At 48.2% G+C, this 20581-nt stretch overlaps 1 protein-coding gene across 1 annotated transcript in view; it reads right to left on the bottom strand.

Moving 5' to 3' along the window:
• Positions 1–20581, bottom strand: part of SLIT3 (slit guidance ligand 3) — a 570747-nt gene that overhangs the window by 24785 nt on the left and 525381 nt on the right. Inside the window, exons 24-29 of the mRNA XM_080908093.1 lie at positions 19379–19450; positions 17730–17893; positions 14969–15093; positions 8827–8924; positions 5455–5594; positions 2697–2790 (exon numbers count right to left, since the gene is read on the bottom strand). Coding sequence (XP_080764219.1) covers positions 2697–2790; positions 5455–5594; positions 8827–8924; positions 14969–15093; positions 17730–17893; positions 19379–19450 — 693 coding nt within the window. The remainder of the gene's footprint in view (positions 1–2696; positions 2791–5454; positions 5595–8826; positions 8925–14968; positions 15094–17729; positions 17894–19378; positions 19451–20581) is intronic.

Raw genomic sequence — 20581 nt, forward strand, 5'->3', positions numbered from 1 at the left:
GCATCTGAGGATGAGGCATTACCTGCATCCAAAAGAGCTCTGGAGAGCACGTGAAATTAACTGACCTTCTCCCATGTGCCTCCACATCCAACATTTAACAGGATTAAAAAAAAAAAAAAATCAACCTTTTAAAGCATGAACTTCAAGGCAACCCTCTCTTCCAAACTCAGTGGTGGAGACCTGAAGGCGGAAGTGTCTACAGAATTCTATCAGCATGGCCTTCTTCTCGGGCATTAATGAGCCAAGGAAACACCTAAAGATTTTGCTATTTAAAAAAGAAAATAAAAATGTAGCCTGGTGGTGGTGGCACACACCTTTAATTCCATCAGGCTGATCCGAGCCCTAGGACACACTAGGTCTACAGAGTGAGCTCCAGGACTGTCAGGGTTATACCGTGAAACTGCTTTCAAGCAAGCAAGCAAGCAGCAAGCAAGCAGCAAGCAAGCAAGCAAACAGTGAGTCCCTGACTCAGGGAGCCTGGGCAGTATCTGGCACTATATTCTTCACACATTTCCCTGAGATGTTGGTTTCAGGACCAGGGTCTCTACAACACTTCTCAGATTCCAGAGGCAGCAGGTAGTACCACTTCAATTCTTTCTGCTTTCAAACATTTTGATGTATCTTCCATGTTGACGATGTGTAAAACCTGTGTTGGATCTAGTGAGCATGGGCCAAGGACACCTGGAGTGTATGGATTTAGCTGAGGAATCAGCCAGACCTGGACTGACTTGCAAATCCTTCTCTCTCTTGGTTGCCTGGCAGATGGGTGTGTGTCACTGGGTATGGACTGGGAGGCCCCCAGTTTTTCCAGTGAAAGCTTGAAGTCCTCATGAGACCAGGCACTGCACGGAGTTTTCAATGTACGCAAGTCAATGAGATCTCGGCGATATTATTTCCAGGGCCTCTGAGAAGATCTGCCTAACACAGAGACCTCATTAAAGCGTCTCCAAGGATAAGCAAAGGTCACCCTGACTGTATCACTGCTTCTCATTAGTGTCCCTCGAGGCTGTGGAACATCAGGTGTTTGATGATGGGAGCAGAGGGGGACCCAATCATAAAATGCCTCGCTGGGAGAATAGATTATTGTTTTAAATATATTTGATTATAAACACTGTCATGGGTTGGCTTCCAGACTTTCTGAGACACTCTCCTGGGAGACAGGACATATACATAAGATGACTCAAGGAAAGCTTGGCTGGTGCCTTTCTTTCCTATATTGTCCCAGACGTAAGGGACAACCCTTGATTATAGTCCAGGGTGAGGTTTTCCAAACAAGCGTCAGAGGATGGGAAAACCTGGCAGCTCTAACTCCCTGGGTCCATGCCCACCCCGGCCAGTTTCAAAGCCGGTGAGATCTAGGTTTGTTGTCTGTTTAATTGCTCTTGAATATTTATCTCCCCATTCTAACTAGCCACCTCCCACTGTTTCCCTCCCTGTACACCGGAAGCTCTCTGCTCTGGATCTGAGTATGCATTTTACACATGTCTTCTTTCCAGTTTGTACGTCACACAGTTTTGTCCACTCGGCAGTATAAAGCCTCATATTTAGCAAATAGAAGCTTTCAACTGATGTTGGGCCCTGGGGTGGTGGGAGTCTGGGAGTTGTACTGGGTTAGCCCCACCTCCTGAAACTCCTGCCTAGCCTCTCAGAGAGGGATGAACAGACAGCCAGATGTGAATGGGGTGGCACACATGGAAGCTGTGGTTTATCTTTATCTTGGCAAAACCATGGGCCTCACACCTCTTAAAGCAATTCCCTTAGAGATGAGCAATGAGTCTATGATGTCCTCGCAGAAAAGGACAATGCAGATTGGGAGATGTGGCTCAGTGGGTAAGACGCTCGCTGCGTGAGTCCGAGGACCCATGTTTAGATTCCCCCCACATAAAAGCCAGAACATTCCCCCCACAGAACCCACATAAAAGCCAGCCATGGTGTCGCAAATATCAGGCTCAGTGAGACGTCCTCTGCCAACAATCCCCATCAACCTGTGGCCCACGCACACGCCATGCTGCTGAGAGTGTTCACTCACACGTATGCACACACAGAGAAAGAAAAAGAGACAACATATGACAAAATACACTCAGGCTCGAGAACAGGGTGTGCCTAGTCTGCCTCCTCCTAACTGGAAATTGCTCATGTGTTCCCCTGATGCTAGCTGGCTTTGCTGCTGGAGATGGGGGAGACCCAACTGAGTCAGGACTCCTGGTCCCACCTCCTCCCTCCCACGGCTGCCACAGTCTAGCAAAGGTGGCTTCTGGGCCACCAGGAAGGCTACACGTTGGGAAGGTGACCAGACACCCTTAGGATGGTGGAGCTACCTCTAATGGTTCCTTCTGTGGATGCCTCATCTCAGCTCTGGAAAGGAGAGACGTGCTAAGAAAGAGAAGAGAAGACGGGAAAAGAGGATGGGAGGGCGAAGGGGAGGGGAAGAGGTGATGCTTTCACCTCTTTATCTTTTTCTGTCATCAGAAGAATACAGAAAGGAAGAAACTAGGAGAGATAAAGGCAACTTGGGGGAGATATGCGTGGTCCTGGGTCGGAGATGAGTACACGTGTGAGCGAGGACAGGTGAGGGGAGGTCAGGTGGCTGGTTGTCCTGGGAGAGACAGACACCACCTGCCTCGGGGCCTCAAACTCAGGCTGTTGGAGGGAGGGGTCCTCAGGGCTCTCTGCCAGAGCACGAAGCCGGGCCTTACCTGAATCCTTTGTCCAGAGAGATGCACTTAGCCTCGTGCTGACAGAGGTTCATCTCGGGCACACAATAGTCAATCACCTCGTCACACAGCTCCCCTGGAGGTCGTAGGGAAGAGAAATAAGGTATCAGGGAGTTACTGGGCATCACCAAGGCTGAAGGGTTAGATCTCACCCACCTGAGGTCTTAAGTCATGGATGCCAGGAACCCTACATTCTAGCCTTTCTACCAGACTCCTGCCTCAGTTTCCCTAGAGAGACAATGAGAAGGTCCTTGGGGGGTCTCTGCTGGATAGCCAGCACCGTCTCTTGGCTTTCCTGGAGTTGTCGCGGCTGAAGCACAGGCCAGACCCTGGCTATTCACTACCTGTGTATTGAGTATCAGCCACACTGTACCTGTGCTGGGAACACAGCGGTGACCAGCTCTACCCTCTCACTGCAAATGCAACCTTGACGGTAAACTGTGAACGTAGACGGTGATCTACAACCCTGCTGAGGAGGCCGGGGAAGCTTCCCGGAGAGGAAACAGGCCAGGCACACTGGATCTGCTACAGGCAAGAAAGCCCCTTGCATGCTTGTGAGAAGGAAAGAAAGGAACTTGCGGCTCTGATCTCTGGATATACCACCTTTGAAGTTCACGGTGCTGCAAAAGACGCCTCATGTGTCATAAATACCAAGGGATAAAGCTTGTGGATAAACCCAATAAATCTATATTGAGCAACGTAGAAAGAGGGGGAGGTGGACAGGGCTGTGTCATGGAGCAGTGAGTGAGTTTAAAGCAAGGATTTTACTTGATTTTTCCTGAAAAAAATTTTACTTGCTTTTATTTTTATGTGTATAAGTGTTTTGTCTGGATGTATGTCTGGTATCCAGAGAGGTTGGTCAGTATAGGGCATCAGATCTCCCAGGACTGGAGTTACAATGTGAGTGCCCATGTCGGTGCTGGGACTCGAACCCAGGTCTTCTGAAAGAGCCGACGGTGCTTTTAACTGCTGAGCCTGAATTTTATTTTGAGAAAGCCAAGTAGCAGGTGATCTAGAGAGGAAAAAGGCTCAACTATGGATGCTCTTTCCAGAAGGGTAGAGGCTTGGGGTCAGGAGTGAATAGGAGGCTGAGCAGGACAGGAAGTGTGAAGGAGGCTGGTCTCTGCTGTGGTGAGGTCTGGCTCACCTCTGCCCTGCCCTGATTTGGACCTGAACTTCACCTCTGTGCATTTGCTCAGGGAGAGGCACTGTGTTTTTGGGGGACCTCCTCCTTTTCCTAGTCCCCCGCTGAAACTCAGAGGAATAGACAAGCATCTGTGTAGGGTGAGGGTGTGTTTGGAGAGAGAGAAACTGTCCCCTCCTGATCCTTCCCCTCTGGGGGAAACTGAAACACGTCTGCAGGATAACCTAGTGATCTGCAGATACCAGGCGGGACCCTATGGGGCACAGGGTTCATCTTGGCTGCCCACATAAATGCCCATCTGCAAGCTGGAAATTTGTTAAGTCTGTCTCTGCCGCAGAGGCCATTGGAGCCTCTTTACCTTCTCCTTAGCTGCTGGCATTGTGGTTTGTGAGTCTATCTTGGTATCCAGTGTATTCTTTTTGTTTTTGTTATTGTGAGACAGGGTTTCTCTGTTTAGCAGCAAAGTCTCTGAGGGGACAAAGGGGGTTTTTGCCCTTCCTCCTCTGCAGGTGTGACAACAGCTTCCAGAGACCCCCGAGCACCTCTCATCCCCTGCCCCACTTCACAGATGAGTGGGTGCCCTATGGGCTATGGCATGGAGCCCCTAAGAGAAGCATCGCAGTTCTCCCCACCTTAGGTTTGGACCCCCAAATGACCTATGTCTAGGTCTGTAACCGTGCTGTGGGGTGGGGTAAGAAGAGATCGAGTATTGGGAGCGAGCACAAACAAACATTCTTTAAAGCAGGAGTGTTCGCACCTCTACAGTAGCAGTTCGGTTCCCAGCCCCAGGAAGAGGGTTATTCCTGTATCCGGCGTTTCTCCAGGTTTCCTAGTCATGACTTTTTTTGGGCTGACCTTTCGAAGAGTTCATGGAGGTGCAGTCTGGGACATGCTACTTCAGGTTGACTTCATCACAATGCTGCCTGAATCACTTGGTGACATTTTGCTGCCCAAGCTAATGGGGACAAGTAACTATACTTTGGAGGGGTCGCGGATATAGGAAAGAGGCATCAGGCTTCAGTGGCAGGTGGGTGGGAAGGCATTCTTAAGGATTCCTTCCCATGGCAGCCTACTGGATACACACGCCAGCTGGGATAAGTTCTGCACTCTGGTGTGGCCACCCCAGACTTCCTCCACCCCCGAAGCTCATGTTTCTTGGTCTGACCTTTTTATGCCTCTTATGGGAAGGATCTGGGTCTTGTTCGGTTTTGCACTCCCAGTTTCTGGGAGAGGGTCTGGAAGGAAGATTTCCAGATCCAGACACCAACAGTGAAAACATCTCTCTGCCCAGCCTCAAACATGTGGGGCTCTTAAGGAAGGGGGTGTCTGGAAGCACCACACAGGCGGATGAGAGAGCCTCTAGAGTGTGTTCCAACGTGGGGGGAGGAATTAGAGGTTTACTTGGGATGGGGTGATGATGGAGGGTATTGGGAAGGACTCTCTTGGTATCTTAATAGTCTTCATATCTTAGTCTCAATATAGAGAGGAGGTGGGGTCCGTCCTCCTTCCAGGACCTCATCAGAAAATCACATCATCTTAGTGGTACCCCTGACCCCCAAAACACACCAACGTGGGCACTGCCCTCCATGGCTGTACCTGTGTAGTTTGGCGGGCACACACACGCGTAATTGTTGATCCCGTCTACACAGGTGGCGCTGTTTTCACAGTCGTTATCCTCACAGTCATCTGCGTTGATCTCACAGCGCTGTCCCTCAAAGCCCAGGGGGCAGGAGCAGCTTTAGGGGTGCGTGTAGAGAGAGAGGAGGGTTCCGGGGTCAGGGAACAGGGAGGGTTGTAGAGGTAGGTGGGGAGGAGGGCGGGGGAGGAGGGTGGAGGCAGAAAACACAGTTTGTCAGGTGTCTCTTGGAGCTGGGGGTCTGAGACACAATGGACACCGAGACCTTGGGGACCCGATAGGAAGACACTTAGGAACTCACGAGGCCATTTTGTCTAGCTACCCTTGCCATGTTCTCTGCCATGCTCCCTGGTTTGCACCAGCGAGGCGTCTACACCTCCCTCAAGGCTGGAAGTGGTTTTCTGCAAATGGCTTAAGTCCCTGCAAGTGTATTTGAGCTCTCCTTTCAACCAGCTCTCCGGTGGGGTACAGAGAAGGTCAGAAAAGCAGCCCCCCCCACTATTATCCCATTCCAAGGCCGACTTTCTATGCTGAAGGGTAAGCAGGGCAACCACCCCTGTCAAGGCCACAGGCCTGTGACCAGCATCTCCGGGATGCATCCTGTGATGGCACTTTCTAGGTCTCTGACTTTGGGTAGTCATGAGATTTAATGAAGGCAGAAAACAAGAGGGGGGTGGGGCACACAGCAACGGAAAACCACCCTCCGTACCTTGTTCTAGGGGGAAAAAAACCACCATAACCACCTCCCTTGTTATTCCTGTCACGTCTCGCTCCCCCAGCTTCCAAGGAGACAGGATCTCTCTCCTGCCAAGACTGAGGACCCTTTGTGAGCTTATCTCAAAGGACATCCACCAACAGGTGCATTTCTTTCTTTTGCCTCTGCTGTGGTACATCAGTTTGACATTACCTCTCCCCACACCATCCCTGCCAAGCCTTGCTCATAGGAGTGGCCACACAAGGTTAAAATAACAGATAAGGCCTGGGCCTCATCGAAGCGGCCAGGGGCTAGGGCATGGTGAGGAGGGAGCTAATGTCCGATGACATGCTTCTATGACGCTCCCTCGTGCAGGGCCCATGTAATGGCCAGAGAGTTATGGCTGTCCTTAATGAGCCCTAGCTGTAGCCCTGAAGTTCCGACCTCCACTGGGAGAAGGCTCTGATTTTACAAATGGATTAAAAAGCAAACCAAGCTAAAGCTAAGAGAAAGCCAGTTTCGTGGGCCCAGAATACTACTCCACCTGTTTTCTTACAACCTGAAAATTATATCACATTTTCTACCAAAGTCCAAGGATTTTTGAGGGGTTGAGCTCAAGAAGAGCACAGTAAACATGATCTTATTCCTCTCTCTGTTCCGGACCCAGGCATCATGAAAAGGACCAATTTTTATAGCCACACAGGGGTAGGTACTCAAAGGCCTTAAACAATGGTATTGATTATTATAGTTTCCCCTCCAAATCCAATTCCTTGAATTTCCTGGGGCCTTCGGATTGCCCGGTAGGGTCGACAGACATGGCTGATCAACAGAGCAGATGTTGCTAATGGTTGGAGAGAGGGTGGGGAAAATGGCAAAGTCTTCCCAGTCCTTATCAGGTACCTTGAAGGGGTTCTCAAGATGAAGCTTTTAAAACGGTGGATTGTGATCCTGTTACGGGAGCCCATAACTGAATGTAGGGGTTGTGAAAATTCTGGCAACTGCCAAAGGTTTCTGAATGGACACAGTCCAACATTTAATTAAAAATCAAATGCATAATGGATCCCAGGTGTTTCTGGCTTGATGGTGCCACATCATATGACTTCTCTGCAGCTTTGGTTCTGGGCATACATAGACATTCTGCTCTGTGTGTGGCATCACGCACACCGCCCGAAACACCTCTGCACAGATTGGAGACTTTTGTGTGTTATGAGTTTGCAGGGTTTTTACTGCGCACGAGCAGTTTCCTACTGTCACAGAAACGTCCTGGTTTGAATACAGAACTGCAAATATCGATGAAGTTTTAAAACTGAAAAATAGTAAAGGCTTTAGATATTTTCCGACCTCGCTCCTCATCAGGCGGGTATATCTTTGGATCACACTGTGTTAGAAGGTTTAATTGTTTAAAAATCCCTGTTGACATTTGGGTTGTAGGGCATAAAGAAATCAAGCTGGAATGGACTGAAAAGAGCTGAGTCTCTATTGACTAGATTTCAGAGTGCCAGAAGGTTCTATGCAGGATGCTGAGGGGGAAAAGTATCCTTAATGAGCTAACCTAACCCTGTGATGGGTGTTCCATGCCACAAGACTGGTCTTCCAGTCAAGATGTGACACAGGTGTCCTAGTGACATGTGCATATAGTACCCACAGATGCCTGAAGGATCACTGGAACTGGAGTTGCAGACAGTTGTGAATAAACTACCATAAGAATGCAGGGAATTAAGTGTAGACCCTCTGAAGAGTAGCCAGCATGCTTAACCACTGAGCCATCTCTCTGGTCCTGACATTTTGTTACATGCTTTCATAGTCTGGGTTGAATAAAAATATTCTGGGCAAAAAGGGTCATGAATGGAAATCATTCAAGAACCCGAGCCGGGGCGACTTCAGGAGTGGTGAGTTAGCAGTGAGAACTTCGTTCAGACTTTAAGGTCTCATTTTCCTCCCCCCCCCTTTTTTGTTCTCCTATATGGTTGGCTAGCCCCATGGCATATATGCATGCATGCATGTGTGTGTTTATGTCCTATCTGTCTGTCTGTCTGTCTGTCTGTCTGCCTGCCTGTCTGTCTGCCTGCCTTCCTATCTATCTATCTATCTATGTATCTATCTATCTATCTATCTATCTATCTATCTATCTATCTATCTATCTACCTATGTACCTACCTACCTACCTGCCTATCTATCTATCGTATATCTAATTTATTTATTGGCTTAATGCAGATAGGACCGCCCCTCCCCCAGTACAGGTGTGAGAAGGCTTAGGAGGGATGACATAAGAGTAGCTCCCACCTGGCATGAAGATCATGGCAGCAGTAGCTCTCCCCCCCACCCCTGTCATTATTCGTGATAGGAAAGGAGTGGTGGGATTGACAGGTGGGCGGGTCTCTTGGCCAGCATCCCATCTTCTGTCTCTAGACAGCATCCTCAGCCTCCCATGGAGACCTTGCTCAGAGAGAGTGGAAGTTGGCGCTTGGACTCAAATCCCTGTACCAATACTCTATGAGACATCAAAGCAGTTTATCCTTTGATTCCCCAGTTTCCTGTATAGCACAGGAGCTACTTCCTGCACTGACATCACTCCCATGAGGAGTCATGACCCAGAAGCTCTCTAAGACAAGGGAAGGTCAGGGCTGAGCTATATTACCTGAACCCTTCACTGTGGCTGTCACTCAGGTGACAGGTGCCTCCGTTCTGACAGGGGTTCTGGACGCAGGTGTTGATGGGCACGGTGCAGTCCTTGCCCTGGGGAACAGATGAGGGAGAAGCGTCTGGTAAGTGAGGCTTTTGGTGGCTGCTATGACCGAGGAGACCCCAGGGACCTCCCGGCATCCTCTGGGATGAAGCTGAGATGGAAGGGACTTCCCAGCATCCTCTGGGATGAAGCTGAGATGGAAGCAAGTATAAGCAAGATAAAAGGGAGTTAATGCCTGATTACTGACTCTCATGAGAAGGTGAGGTTGTGCCAAGAGGGCAGAGTTCAGGCTCCGTTATGACCAATTCCCAACTCACAAGCTTCGCCCTAAGCTGCGGGGGGGGGGGGGGGGAATGAGAGTCCACGTGAGTTTTCCATTCCAGCTCCCCCCTCTTTCTTAGCTGCTAATAATAAAGGTACAAGCCTTTAACCTCCGACAGAGTTGCTATGAGGATTCCACGGGAGGTTTCACAGAAGGAAGCACTGAGTATTACATAACACACACGGCACACAGTAGGCATTCTGCAAAAGCTAGCAGACGGCATTGCTGTTTGCGTTACTGAGGTTTGAATATAGTCCATACCGTGAGCAGAAGGAACTAAGGTGTAACCTGTAGACCTGTGTTCTCTATAAAGTGACAGCTCCCCCCACCTCCCACTCCCCCCTTGACTGGTTGGTCTGTGGTACAGCACTGGTGTCTGCAATTCCAAAGGAGAGTCCAAGGCCAAGCCAGACTAACAACTGCAGTAGCTTGGAGTGAGGTAGAGTTCTATTGGACCAGGTTCCTCTTCAGGGTAGGTATGAGCTGAGAAGGAGCCAGTGAGTGGCAGGTAGGGATGATCATGCCAGGTAGAAGGAACAAGGACAGAGCTGAGTAGGTGACCTTAAGACCCAGACTGCAGATACTAAACCTGATGTCCCAGGGAATCCTTTTTCCCCATGGTTCCTGCTTCTCTCTTAGGACACAGACCCTACACTTGGGACATGGATCCTGAACTCTCTTGAAACATGCAAGCTGTACTTGGTAGGACCTAGTAACACCAGGCCTGGGGAGGTATCTGCTATATATAGTTTTGAGCCATGGATTCAGTGACTTGAGTGCATGCCAGGCCAGGGTGATCATGGGAGCCTTCCCACTGCCACCACCACCTGCTCACCATCTGCCCAAGAAGAGCCTGCCCTGTCTTCTGTTGCTGCCAGTGTCTATGACTGGGACCATGTCTATATGTGGGACTAAGGGTTCCTGGCTGTGTGCTTACTGCCAGTTGAGCCTGAGGCGTTGGGCCAAGATAGCCTCCACTGTGGGCCCAGATGTATCCTCCTCCTCCTCTCTTGCCTGCTAGACCCTCAGGCCCCCCTCCAGTAGCTGGAGGGCAGAGTCCCTGTCTGTCTGGTTTTTTATGTGAGTCCATACCCCACACAGAGGTTTCTGAGAGGGGAGAGTGAGAGGAAATGTGTGCTTTGAGGAGCTATCTGGCTTCCCCTGCAAGCCACAGTGACTCAGAGCCCGCTTTCTGAAAGTCAGTGTCTGGAAAGGAAAGTGTAATAGGAATTCTCACCCACGGTACTGAGCACATTTTCCATTCTAGGCTTCAAGCTAAGTGTTTTCTATTCATGATCACATATCATGTTCCCGGGAACCCCGTGAGATTGGTACAACTGTCACTGCACCCCTGTTCAACAGATAGGGAAGGCAGAGTTGGAAAAGAAGGGAATAGGCCTGAGACTTCACAACAGTTAGTGAAACAGGCAGTCAACAGAGGAGCCCAGAGAGCTGAGTACAAATTCAGTACCAGGCACCTCTAGGCTGGACCGTTTGGTCCGTTCCTCTAAAGAGCTGGGTTCTGGAGTGGAGCTGAGTCTGGGCAGGCTGCTGCATGCCCTAAGGAAATGCCTGGATCTTGTTGACCTTGTTTGTATGTTCCACAAAATGGGAGTGAGGTAGAGTATGCCTAATCCAGGAATTCAAAGTACAGCAGCAGCCCCTTTGGGTGCTTACACATCACCAGAAGTGGAAAATTCTACCCTTGGCTTCGGGTCATGTGTAGATATAAAACAGGCTAATTTCATGAGTAGGTTTGGGTTCTATTTTCTGGATATCTTTGAGTGTGTGTGCGTGTTTGTATGTGTATGCATGGTGTATGCCGCTGTGCAAGTACAGAGGTTAGCGAATAACATTATGGAGTTAGTCCTTTTCTTCCTCCTGTCCAATATGGTGGTTTGAATATGTTTGGCCACCATGCCTTTAAATGCTTGGCTCATGGGAGTGGCACTATTAGGAGGTGTGGCCTTACTGAAATAGGTGTGGCCTTGTTGGAGGAAGTGTGTCAATGTGTAGGTGGGCTTTGAGGCTTTATAGGCTCAGGTTCCACCCAGTGAGGAAGATACTCTCTTTTTAGCTGCCTGCAGAGGACAGTCTTCTCCTGGTTGCCTTGGGATCAAGATCTTGGCTCCTCAACCACCATGTCTGCCATGTTTCTCGCCATGATGATAATGGACTGAAGCCCTGAAACTGTAAGCCAGCTCCAATTAAATGTCCTTTATAAGAATTACCTTGGCCGTAGTGTCTCTTCGCAGCAATAGAAATCCTAACTAAGAAACATGGGTTCTGGATATCTAACTCAGGTCACTAGGCTTGTGCAGGAAGTACCTTTGCCCACTGAGATAACTCAATGGACCATCTTTTACCAGGACCTGGGTCTTGACCATTTGTCTAGGCTGGTTGGTCAACAAACTCTACCCACATTCCTACCTTCGATGCCCAGTTCTGAGATGAGACGTTAGCACCATGAAGCTTGCCTTTTTTTCCCCATGGGTGCTGGGACCCACACGCAGGTCCCCAGCCCCAAGATATTTTAGAATGCACACGTATAAGATCCAGACACATCTGAAACCTGAGATGCTGCTGGCCTCAAGAATTTCATACAAGGGATGCTTGGTCTCTATCTGCCCTGAGGGGGATGAACCACCATCGTAAATCACATTGCCTGCAAGATACCTCCTAGGTGGTGCAGCCCTGTAAGGAAGTACAGTGGTGGCTATGAGTAGGGTCTAAGGCAGGGCTGAGTACAATAGGTAATTCCGGGATGCATGCATGGGTGGTAGTGGTATACAGAGATACTACAGCCCCCTCCAACCCTGCCTACAACCCGACCTGTCTACTCTGCCGGTCTTGCAGAGTAGCACTTACTTGGCCCAGCAGAATCCCCATCCCCACGCTAAGGGTGGTAGGGTATAGAGAATCTCTTTTAGGCCTTTAGGCAGGACACAGAAATCTAAGAGGCACTTCCACTGCTTGAAAACATAGTAATTGGGACCAGAGACAAAGATTTCTGTCACTTATGTGTCCTTGAAAAGCAATCGCCGTTTCCAGTGTGTGTCTAATCAGCCCAATTCAATTCTCTTCTGCTGCATTTTGTTCAAGTCTACGGGAACTGGGATGTTTCTCAGTTCTCTTACCTGTGTTCCTTATCCAACCTCGTGTCCCCTCTCTGACAGAACCTGGGCTATTGGCTTCCTTTAAAAGCGCCCAGGAGCAGCTCCCTCTTTGAAATCTCTGTCAGATGGGGCAGGGGAACCACTCAGGGACCTTGTTACTCAAAGTGTGGTCCTTGGACTAGTATCCCGGGCAGCCCTTGGGAGCTTGTTAAATATACAGCATCTCAGACCTAACCCTGACTCTCACAAATCAGAACCTACTTAATAAGATTCCTGGGCTCTCGAAGGCTCGGGAAGTACTACTGAGAGCCAACGAACGCGTGTGCATGAAGAAGCCCAGTGGTAGGGAAAGAATCAGATATATTTTATTTTCCTGATTCCCAGAATAGTGGCAAGATTGTTAGCCATGTGGCATGTTTACTGAACCTGGTACCAAGTACACATGTGATGTGTTTTTAGCTTGTTACAGCTCTGCTGGGGAACGAGAATTTCCTCTTAAAGGTGGAAGGAAGGGTAAGGTGTAGGGGGATCCAGTCACTAGGGAAGAGCAGGCTGGGTTCTGTTTTTACCTCCTGTGTTTTGTAGGTGGTGCAGTATGGGTAAGCACTTGTAGTTATAAATCTCAGGTGACCTTTCAAATGAGGATAAGGACTGATGCCAATCTGCAGGTGAGGACTGGTACAAGATAAAGCAAGGCCTATGATTGGGCAGTGAAAAAGAAAGGCGGGAGAGAAGGGATAAGAAGAACCAAGATGGAGGAAGAGAAAGATGACCCAGATCCACGAGGCTTTAAATAGCTACAGGTAGCAATGAATATCTTCTAAGAGATGGATTCTTACAGGACAACTTGTCTTATCTAGGTGGACAGTTTATATTGATATCAATTGGCTCTGAGTTTATTGTGTGGACTTTTGCGGGGTGAGAACTTACTGACATAAATCTGATTGGTAAATTTCAAGCTTCTAGAGTTTTGGGTTACTGGGAACTTTGCGAGTTGGGTGGAGACATTGCAGGAGCTCTGGGCCAGAGAGTCTGCTGAGATAGACACACCCCGCTGGTGCCATGTGGCCCACTGATGCTGGTACTGTCGTGAGATGGTGTTCCTTTTTAAATATTTACCGCTACATCTCAGGATGACATGTTGTGTGAGATAATACACTCTAATGACTTCATCCAAGCCTTGCAGAAGACCAACAGCAATGGTTAGCATCCATAGAAACCCCTGGTTTTCCAAGACGGTGGAGCAACATATATGAGCATCCTTGACACCTGTCAACCGAATCCCAAATGAAAGCAGCAACATACGTACCACAGGCTAATCTCACACTCTAGTATGAGGGACGGGGAAGCTTGCAAGAGGGAAGGTAAAGGTGGGAAATTATCAGATTATCAAGTACTTCCCATACAGCGGGTCCTTTCCTAGGTATATTGCACACGTGACTGACTGTACATCTATTTCTCCCAACCTGTGGGATGTGTCCTGGTGTCCAGATGAGAAGGCTGAGGAGAAGTTGCTGGTCATCCACACACAGCTAGCACATGGTAATGCTGCAACCCGCACGTGCTTCTTTGTAATTCCAGAGCCCGAGACTCCTTCCCCTCCACTGAACACATATGCACAGGGCTCAGTGGATTCGTGCCTGAATTATGCCACTCTTGACCTCTGTGCTTGGACTCTAAGCTGCTTATTTAAGGCTTCTGGGACAGATGGTTTTAAAAGGAATCCGTGGGCTTTCTTGTTCCAGGCCCGAAGGTGGCGCTCTGACACCGTCTGCTAGCAGACAGACAGTGGCTGAGCAAACCACCAGGTAGCTGTTCCCTAGAAACTGCCTTTCAAGCCTGTTACTGTCCTCTGAGGATGGATGCAGATGCTGCACAAGGTGGGTTATGGGATGCCCTGGACTCTTGGCTTGTCCAGTGCATTCAGACCCTACGTGAGAGCATTGAGTGGCACCTTTGCTGATCCCAGTGAGCCACCGAAAGAGGTTCGAAAACCTCTTCAGGGTAAAAGACTATATAGCCTTGAGTTTTAATCCCCAAATCTATGGAAGCCCCGTTTCTATGCTTATAAAATAGGCCTTCTTCATAGGTTTTCTAGGAGAAAGAGCGAGTCAGATGCCAAGCATAAGACATGACACATATTAGTAGGGGGACAGTGTAACTTTTCTGGATTGTGCTGGGGGAGGGGGAGATTGAAAGTAGCTTGGATTTCTGGTAGAACAAATGGGGGAACTGGTAGCCTCCACCTTTTTGTTGGGTTTGCCAACTATGTGGGTGGCCTTGGAAGCCCCAGACCATTGAGTCTTTGAGCCCCTAATCCCTGTATTCTCTGAAATGGCAGTCAGGATACTGGGTTCAAGGGATGTCTTTCCTCAGAGGGCATTTTTGAATTGTCTGGGTTGCAATCTCCCCGTGACTCACAACAAAACACAACAACCCACACAGGTAGCGTTTCCTTCTCACCTCAGAGCATCCCTGTCAAGACAATTTGGAGGAGACTAGGGGTGCTGCTGGCAAATGTTCCTTGGTTGGGGTGGATCACAGTGAACTGTAGAGTTATCCAGGCTACAGAGCATCAGCAGCACAGGGCCTCACCCTGCAGCCAGGGCAAAGGAAGAGCCCGGGCATGAGTGGTGGGCGGAGCCTCCTGCCTTACCTTGTAGCTGTAGGGACAGGCACAGTGGTACTGTTCCACAGGATCTGGACTGCAAGTGCCGTTGTTCTTGCATGGGCTCGAGAGGCAGGCGTTGCACTTGGCCACAATGTTAATGTCCACTGGCCCTGAGTAACAAAACCAGAGAGTGGGTGGCCACACTCTGAGTAGGCTAACTCCCCTCCCTTCCCCTCCACTCTGGCTGCCTCCCATCTCTAGGCCCAGAGGGCCCCTGGCTCTCTTGAGGCTGTACATCCATCTGGATAGAGTCCCATTAGTTCAATGCCAGTCCGGCGAGTGAGAATCACAGCGGGCCATCATATAGAAGCAGTCAAATCAATTACTGTAATCAGCCTGATCCGATTTGGGTGCTAATCTGCAAACAATGCACCATAATTAGAAGCCTCCTGCTCGAATCTTCCATTCCAGGAAGTTCTCAGCACAGGCTCCGCATCGACCTTCTCCTTCTTTGCCTCTGCCAAGCCATGTCCCATAGAATAGCCAAGGACGGATGCCAAGGCACAAGACCGTAGGGGTGATGACGTCACCAGGAAAGATGCTGACGGGAGCATGGGGGCAAAGGCTTTCGTCACCCATGGAAGTTTTAAATGTGTCCTGTTTTTTTTGTTTTGGTAAGGGCTAGAAGGAGGTCATGGTCCCCATAAACCTTTGCATAATTGGACTATGGCTACTGCTGTAGTCAGCTTTGAGCGCTTTGAGCATGAGTCATGTATGTATGTATGTATGTATGTATGTATGTATGTATGTTCACTCTATTTAATATTAGAACTTTATCCTTGAGCTAACAGTCCTCAACCTGGAGATGGGCTGAGAGTCACTCTGGTGAGTAACCATTTGTAGGCAGATGAACAGAATGACCCCAGAGAGCTCCGAAACCAATAGGTCCAACTTGGGATCACATCAGGTTGAGAGGGACCACCTGCCCATGCCTGCCTCTGACTGACGGGTCCCTGGGGCACAGAGATTTCTCTTGACACACAAGTCAGAACCAGCCTAAATCCCATGCCTAGATTGCAACTCACACAGAGATGGTCCGACCCAGAACCACTGTTATTTTTCAAGCACTGAGGATCCAACCTGATGTCACGTTAGGCAATTCTACCCAGTTAAAACCCCTGCTCTTGGGTAGAGATTTTTAGAGCTCTGCAGGTGATTCCTGTCAAGATAGAGCACCACTATTCCAGGGCTATTTGAGTCCCTCTAGTATCAAGATCAGATGTCTCAGAAGCAGGAAGTAGAAAGTTAAAATTAGCTTTAAATCAATGGAATGTTTTCGGCTCTCAGCAGCCACATGGGACACTGCGTAGTTTTAAAGGGAAAATAAAAACCGAACATCGAGATTCTAGGAGACGAGAAAAGGGCATCAACAGACGAATGCTCAGTGCAGATGCGAGATAGATTCTGAAATTAAATTCAGGATGCCTCAAAATTAAGGGCAGATAAAATAGATGCTCTGACTATAAAGTAAGACAAAGGAACCTGGTTCTCTAAGAAAGCGATGCTCACGGGGGCACTAATGAGAGCTCATGTCCATTATCACCCATTCTGGAAATCAAGTCTGCAAACTGAAGACAATGTATTTCCAGCCCATCATTTTTCGTTTCTGACTCTTATCTAAGGATATAATGTTTAACCGAGAAACACCTTCATGCGTTCACCATAAAAGGGAAAATGGAAACACTGTGAAGATTTTCAACCTCGAAGTGGTTGTGTAGGCTGTGGTAGCACACAGCAGCCCTGAGGTCAAAAGCACATGATCTAGAGTTAGGAAGAGCCGGGGTCCTATTGTTGAGTCCTTATGAATTAGTTTGGGATACAGATGTGGCTCAGTGGGAGAAGCTTGTCAAGATGAGCAAGGCTCTGGGTTTGACCCTCAACATCACCAAGTGGGAAATATTTAACATGAGGGTATTATAGATATCTACCCATAAAAATGTTGGGGAGTTAATCTGACACAGAAGAAAATTAAATAATATGTTAATATGTGAGATAAGTAGCATGTTAAATAAGATGATGAATAAAACCATGTTTAACATAAACCCTGCCATGTGAAAATTCAGGATTGGATCATTGTAATAAGTCAATAAAATCACATGTACAGGGACAAGATGGCTCAGGTGAAGGTGCTTGCCACAAAGCCCAAGGACCGGAGTTCAGTCCCTCAAGTCCATATGGTGGAAGGGCGTAACTAGTTCTCACAAGTGGTCTTCTGACCTCCATATATACACTGGTTACACTGGTTATGTATTTTCACACACACACACACACACACACACGAGAGAGAGAGAGAGAGAGAGAGAGAGAGAGAACATAAATGTAAAAATTATTAAAAATCACATACATAAGAATCTCGAGGCAGCACAACAAGAATTCTAAAATTACTGGGTGACTTTTGTAGGCTAGAGATGTTCTTAGGAGCTAGCGAGTACAGTCGGCCTCTGTAGTCATGGGTCTCTCACAAGCAGATCCCACATCTGAAAATTCAGCCAACTACAGACCATAAATATCTGAGACAGAACTATCCATGCTAATCAGGTACTGGTCATTATTCCCTAAACCACACAACACAACCACATTGTATACACCATTTACGATGTGTTATAAGTAGGGATAAAGCAAACATACGGTCTACCCGTGTCATACGCAAGAGATACACTGTGGTTTTACAAGTCACATGTGCTTAGATGTTGGGAACACAGCAGATCCTGTGAGGGCAGGGATGTGGTGGGCAGGTGATACCTACCTTTGCACTGGAACCTGTGGGTGGGGGTGGTGAGCAGGAGTCTGTCTGCCATGGACTCGGGGCTACTGCATCTGGCAATGCCAGGCTCCTTGTATCCAGCCTTTACCCACTCTGATAACCAACGCAGACTGCAGTCACAGTGGAGAGGGTTGGTTCCCAGGGCCCTGGAAGGCAGAAGAGGAAATTAGGTCCTGCCTGGCTTGGCCCACAGACTCCCAATTTGTGGCTCTTTGAAAACCCAAGGTTTTAAAACTAAATTAGGAGTCTGGTGTGCAGTCTAGAAGACACATCTCCACTAAGAAAAAAAAAAAAATCAAAGTTTCTGGAGTCTATTTCCAATTCAGTAGATGTTCCATCCCCACCTAAGTGACTTCCCACATCTGAGGCTTTGTTCTCACTGCTCTGGAAAATTCTGTCCTTAGCTCTCCCTGAGTCCTGGCTCTCTGGGGACACTGTCCAGACCTCTGGCCACCTACTCATGTCTCAAGCAAAGGGGCTGTTAGAAGATTTGTTCTCCCAACGGTTCCAAGACCCAGATTCAGGAAGCAGCTTCAAGTCGGCGAGATTAAAGATATGGGGGTGAACCGCAGCTCACCCCAAACTTCTCCAAAGTGACTGGGGAGAAAACGGTACAATTCATTTAAAAAAAAAAAAACAAACCCTATTCTCTACTTTGTCTACTTGTGATTTATAGAATGCATACACATCAGTACTGTAGCCTATGCACATAACATGAAAATGACTAAAATATATACAGAGGAGGGCTACAGCCTTTCTTACCAACGGAGACAGGTACCCAGAAACACTACCCCGAGAGTACTGGCTAGGGAAAGAGGGCTAGCCTGGGAGTCAGGGCACCGAGCACTACTCTGAATTCTCATTATCTCGATGAGTAGCTTTCAAATAGTCATGTGTCACTTACGGTCTCAATTTGGGTAGAATAAGATAGGAATACAGATTGGTTGAGAATATGCCCATTGGAGTCAAGGCAAACACTGAGCTGGCTACCTGCTGGCTGTTCAGCCTCAGGAAAATTTATTAACTTTCCTAGGTCTGAATTTCATCGTATACATAAGGGAATAAAGCACCTTAATGCTGCAAAAACTATAGTAGATAATTCATCAGAAGTGTTTAGGGTATAGAAAGGGTCCAAACATTTACACCATTGGACAGGATAGATGCCTTTGAAGGTTTCTGAAGTAAGACATTGCATACAGTTTGAATATGGTATCTCAAAATATGCCCATTTCTCATTTTCTGAATCTCAGGTTTCCTATTTGCAGGCCCAACCAACTGTGGGACAAAAATAATTTTTAAAAGTTTCATGTGTAACGGATACATATAAACCCATTGTTTTGGGTCCTTATTCCACACTCAGTATAACACACTCAGTATAACACATTAATTGCTTACAAAGTGTTTTCTAGGTATCTTAAGTAGCCCAGAGACTATTTCAGCCCACAGAAGAATGTGTGGTATTCAATGTACACACCACCTCTCTGTACATAAGTGACCGGCACTTGTGGGTTACTGGGGCTCCTGTGCATGTGGAGGGCCAAATGTGAGGACAGACCATACATCAAGTAATGACTGTCACCAATACCACGTTCTGTTTCGAGTCAATGCACCTTAAGAAAGGGGCTACTTACAGGTGGGAAAGGGACGTCAGATCGTTGAAGGAGCCTTCAGGAACACTGGAAATGTCGTTGCCATGGAGGGTTCTGAGACAGAAGACACAGGTTGGTAAGTGACCCCAGTAAGCCGACCACTCACCCAGCCCAGCCACCCTTCTGTGGTCCCAGAGCCCCACAGCTGGAGATCTCAGCTGTCATTGCCATTAATGAGGGGTATGATAGACCTTGCTTTGTCTAGAGTGGCAGCAGGGGTAGAGGGGCTGAGGGTGGATGGACTTCCAAACCCCATGGACCTGAGGAAGGGTCAGGGGTAAGCTGCTTTTCTGGGCCTCAGTTTCCACACCGGAAAATCCGAGAGCCACATTTACCTAACGGAACCATCCGAGTTCCGGAGATGATGTTCTCTGTGTGTGCTTGATCAACAGTGGCTAATACTATCTGTTCTGTATTCTGACAGCGGCTAATCCATCTGTTCTGGAGTCAGGACGTTTGCTTTTAGTCTCTGTCTCCGCCACTTACCAGCTATATGGCCTTGGGAAAAATGACAGGGAAAGTGGGGGCAGGGATACAGGAGAGAAGATGGTGGGAAGATCAACCCAAACCAAAGATGTATGAAAAAGTCATAAGGACACCTCATATTTACTTACTTTAGAAAAATAGTCCGAATGGAGGTAGCATGTGTGGGAGGTACTATTTGGCTCTCAGAAGCCATGGATTACTTAGTGAAAGACCCAGTGTTTGGGGACCTAAGGACCCCAGATGACACAGGTATTTGCCAATCAGAATCAGGTGAGAAGCCCTTATTGTTGGAGACGCCATATGCTCTGGGCTCAGAGCACAGCGAAAGTAAAAGAGAGAAGCTCCCTCCCCAGTGCCTAGCCCTCACAGGGTTAGTGCCACTGTGGCTACCAGGGAGCTAACTGTTGACTTTCTGTTCTAGAGAGCTGGCTGGTCGGGCATCATGTGCCCACTGGCGAAACAGTAACAAATCAGGTGTGTGTGTGTGTGTGTGTGTGTGTGTGTGTGTGTGTGTGCGTAACTGACCAGGTTCTCCTTAGAACTGAGGTTTGATCCTCATTGGAATTCAAGTCTGGTGATATAAACCTGGCCAAAATCCCACGGCAGCAGAGGTCATGGGGAAACCTACTACTGTGGTATTTTTTTGTTTGTTTTTGTAAGTGGAGATGGCGTGTCCATTAAAGTGCCTTCTAGTTAACC

Source organism: Micromys minutus (assembly GCF_963924665.1).
Source record: "Micromys minutus genome assembly, chromosome: 31".
NCBI lineage: Eukaryota > Metazoa > Chordata > Mammalia > Rodentia > Muridae > Micromys > Micromys minutus.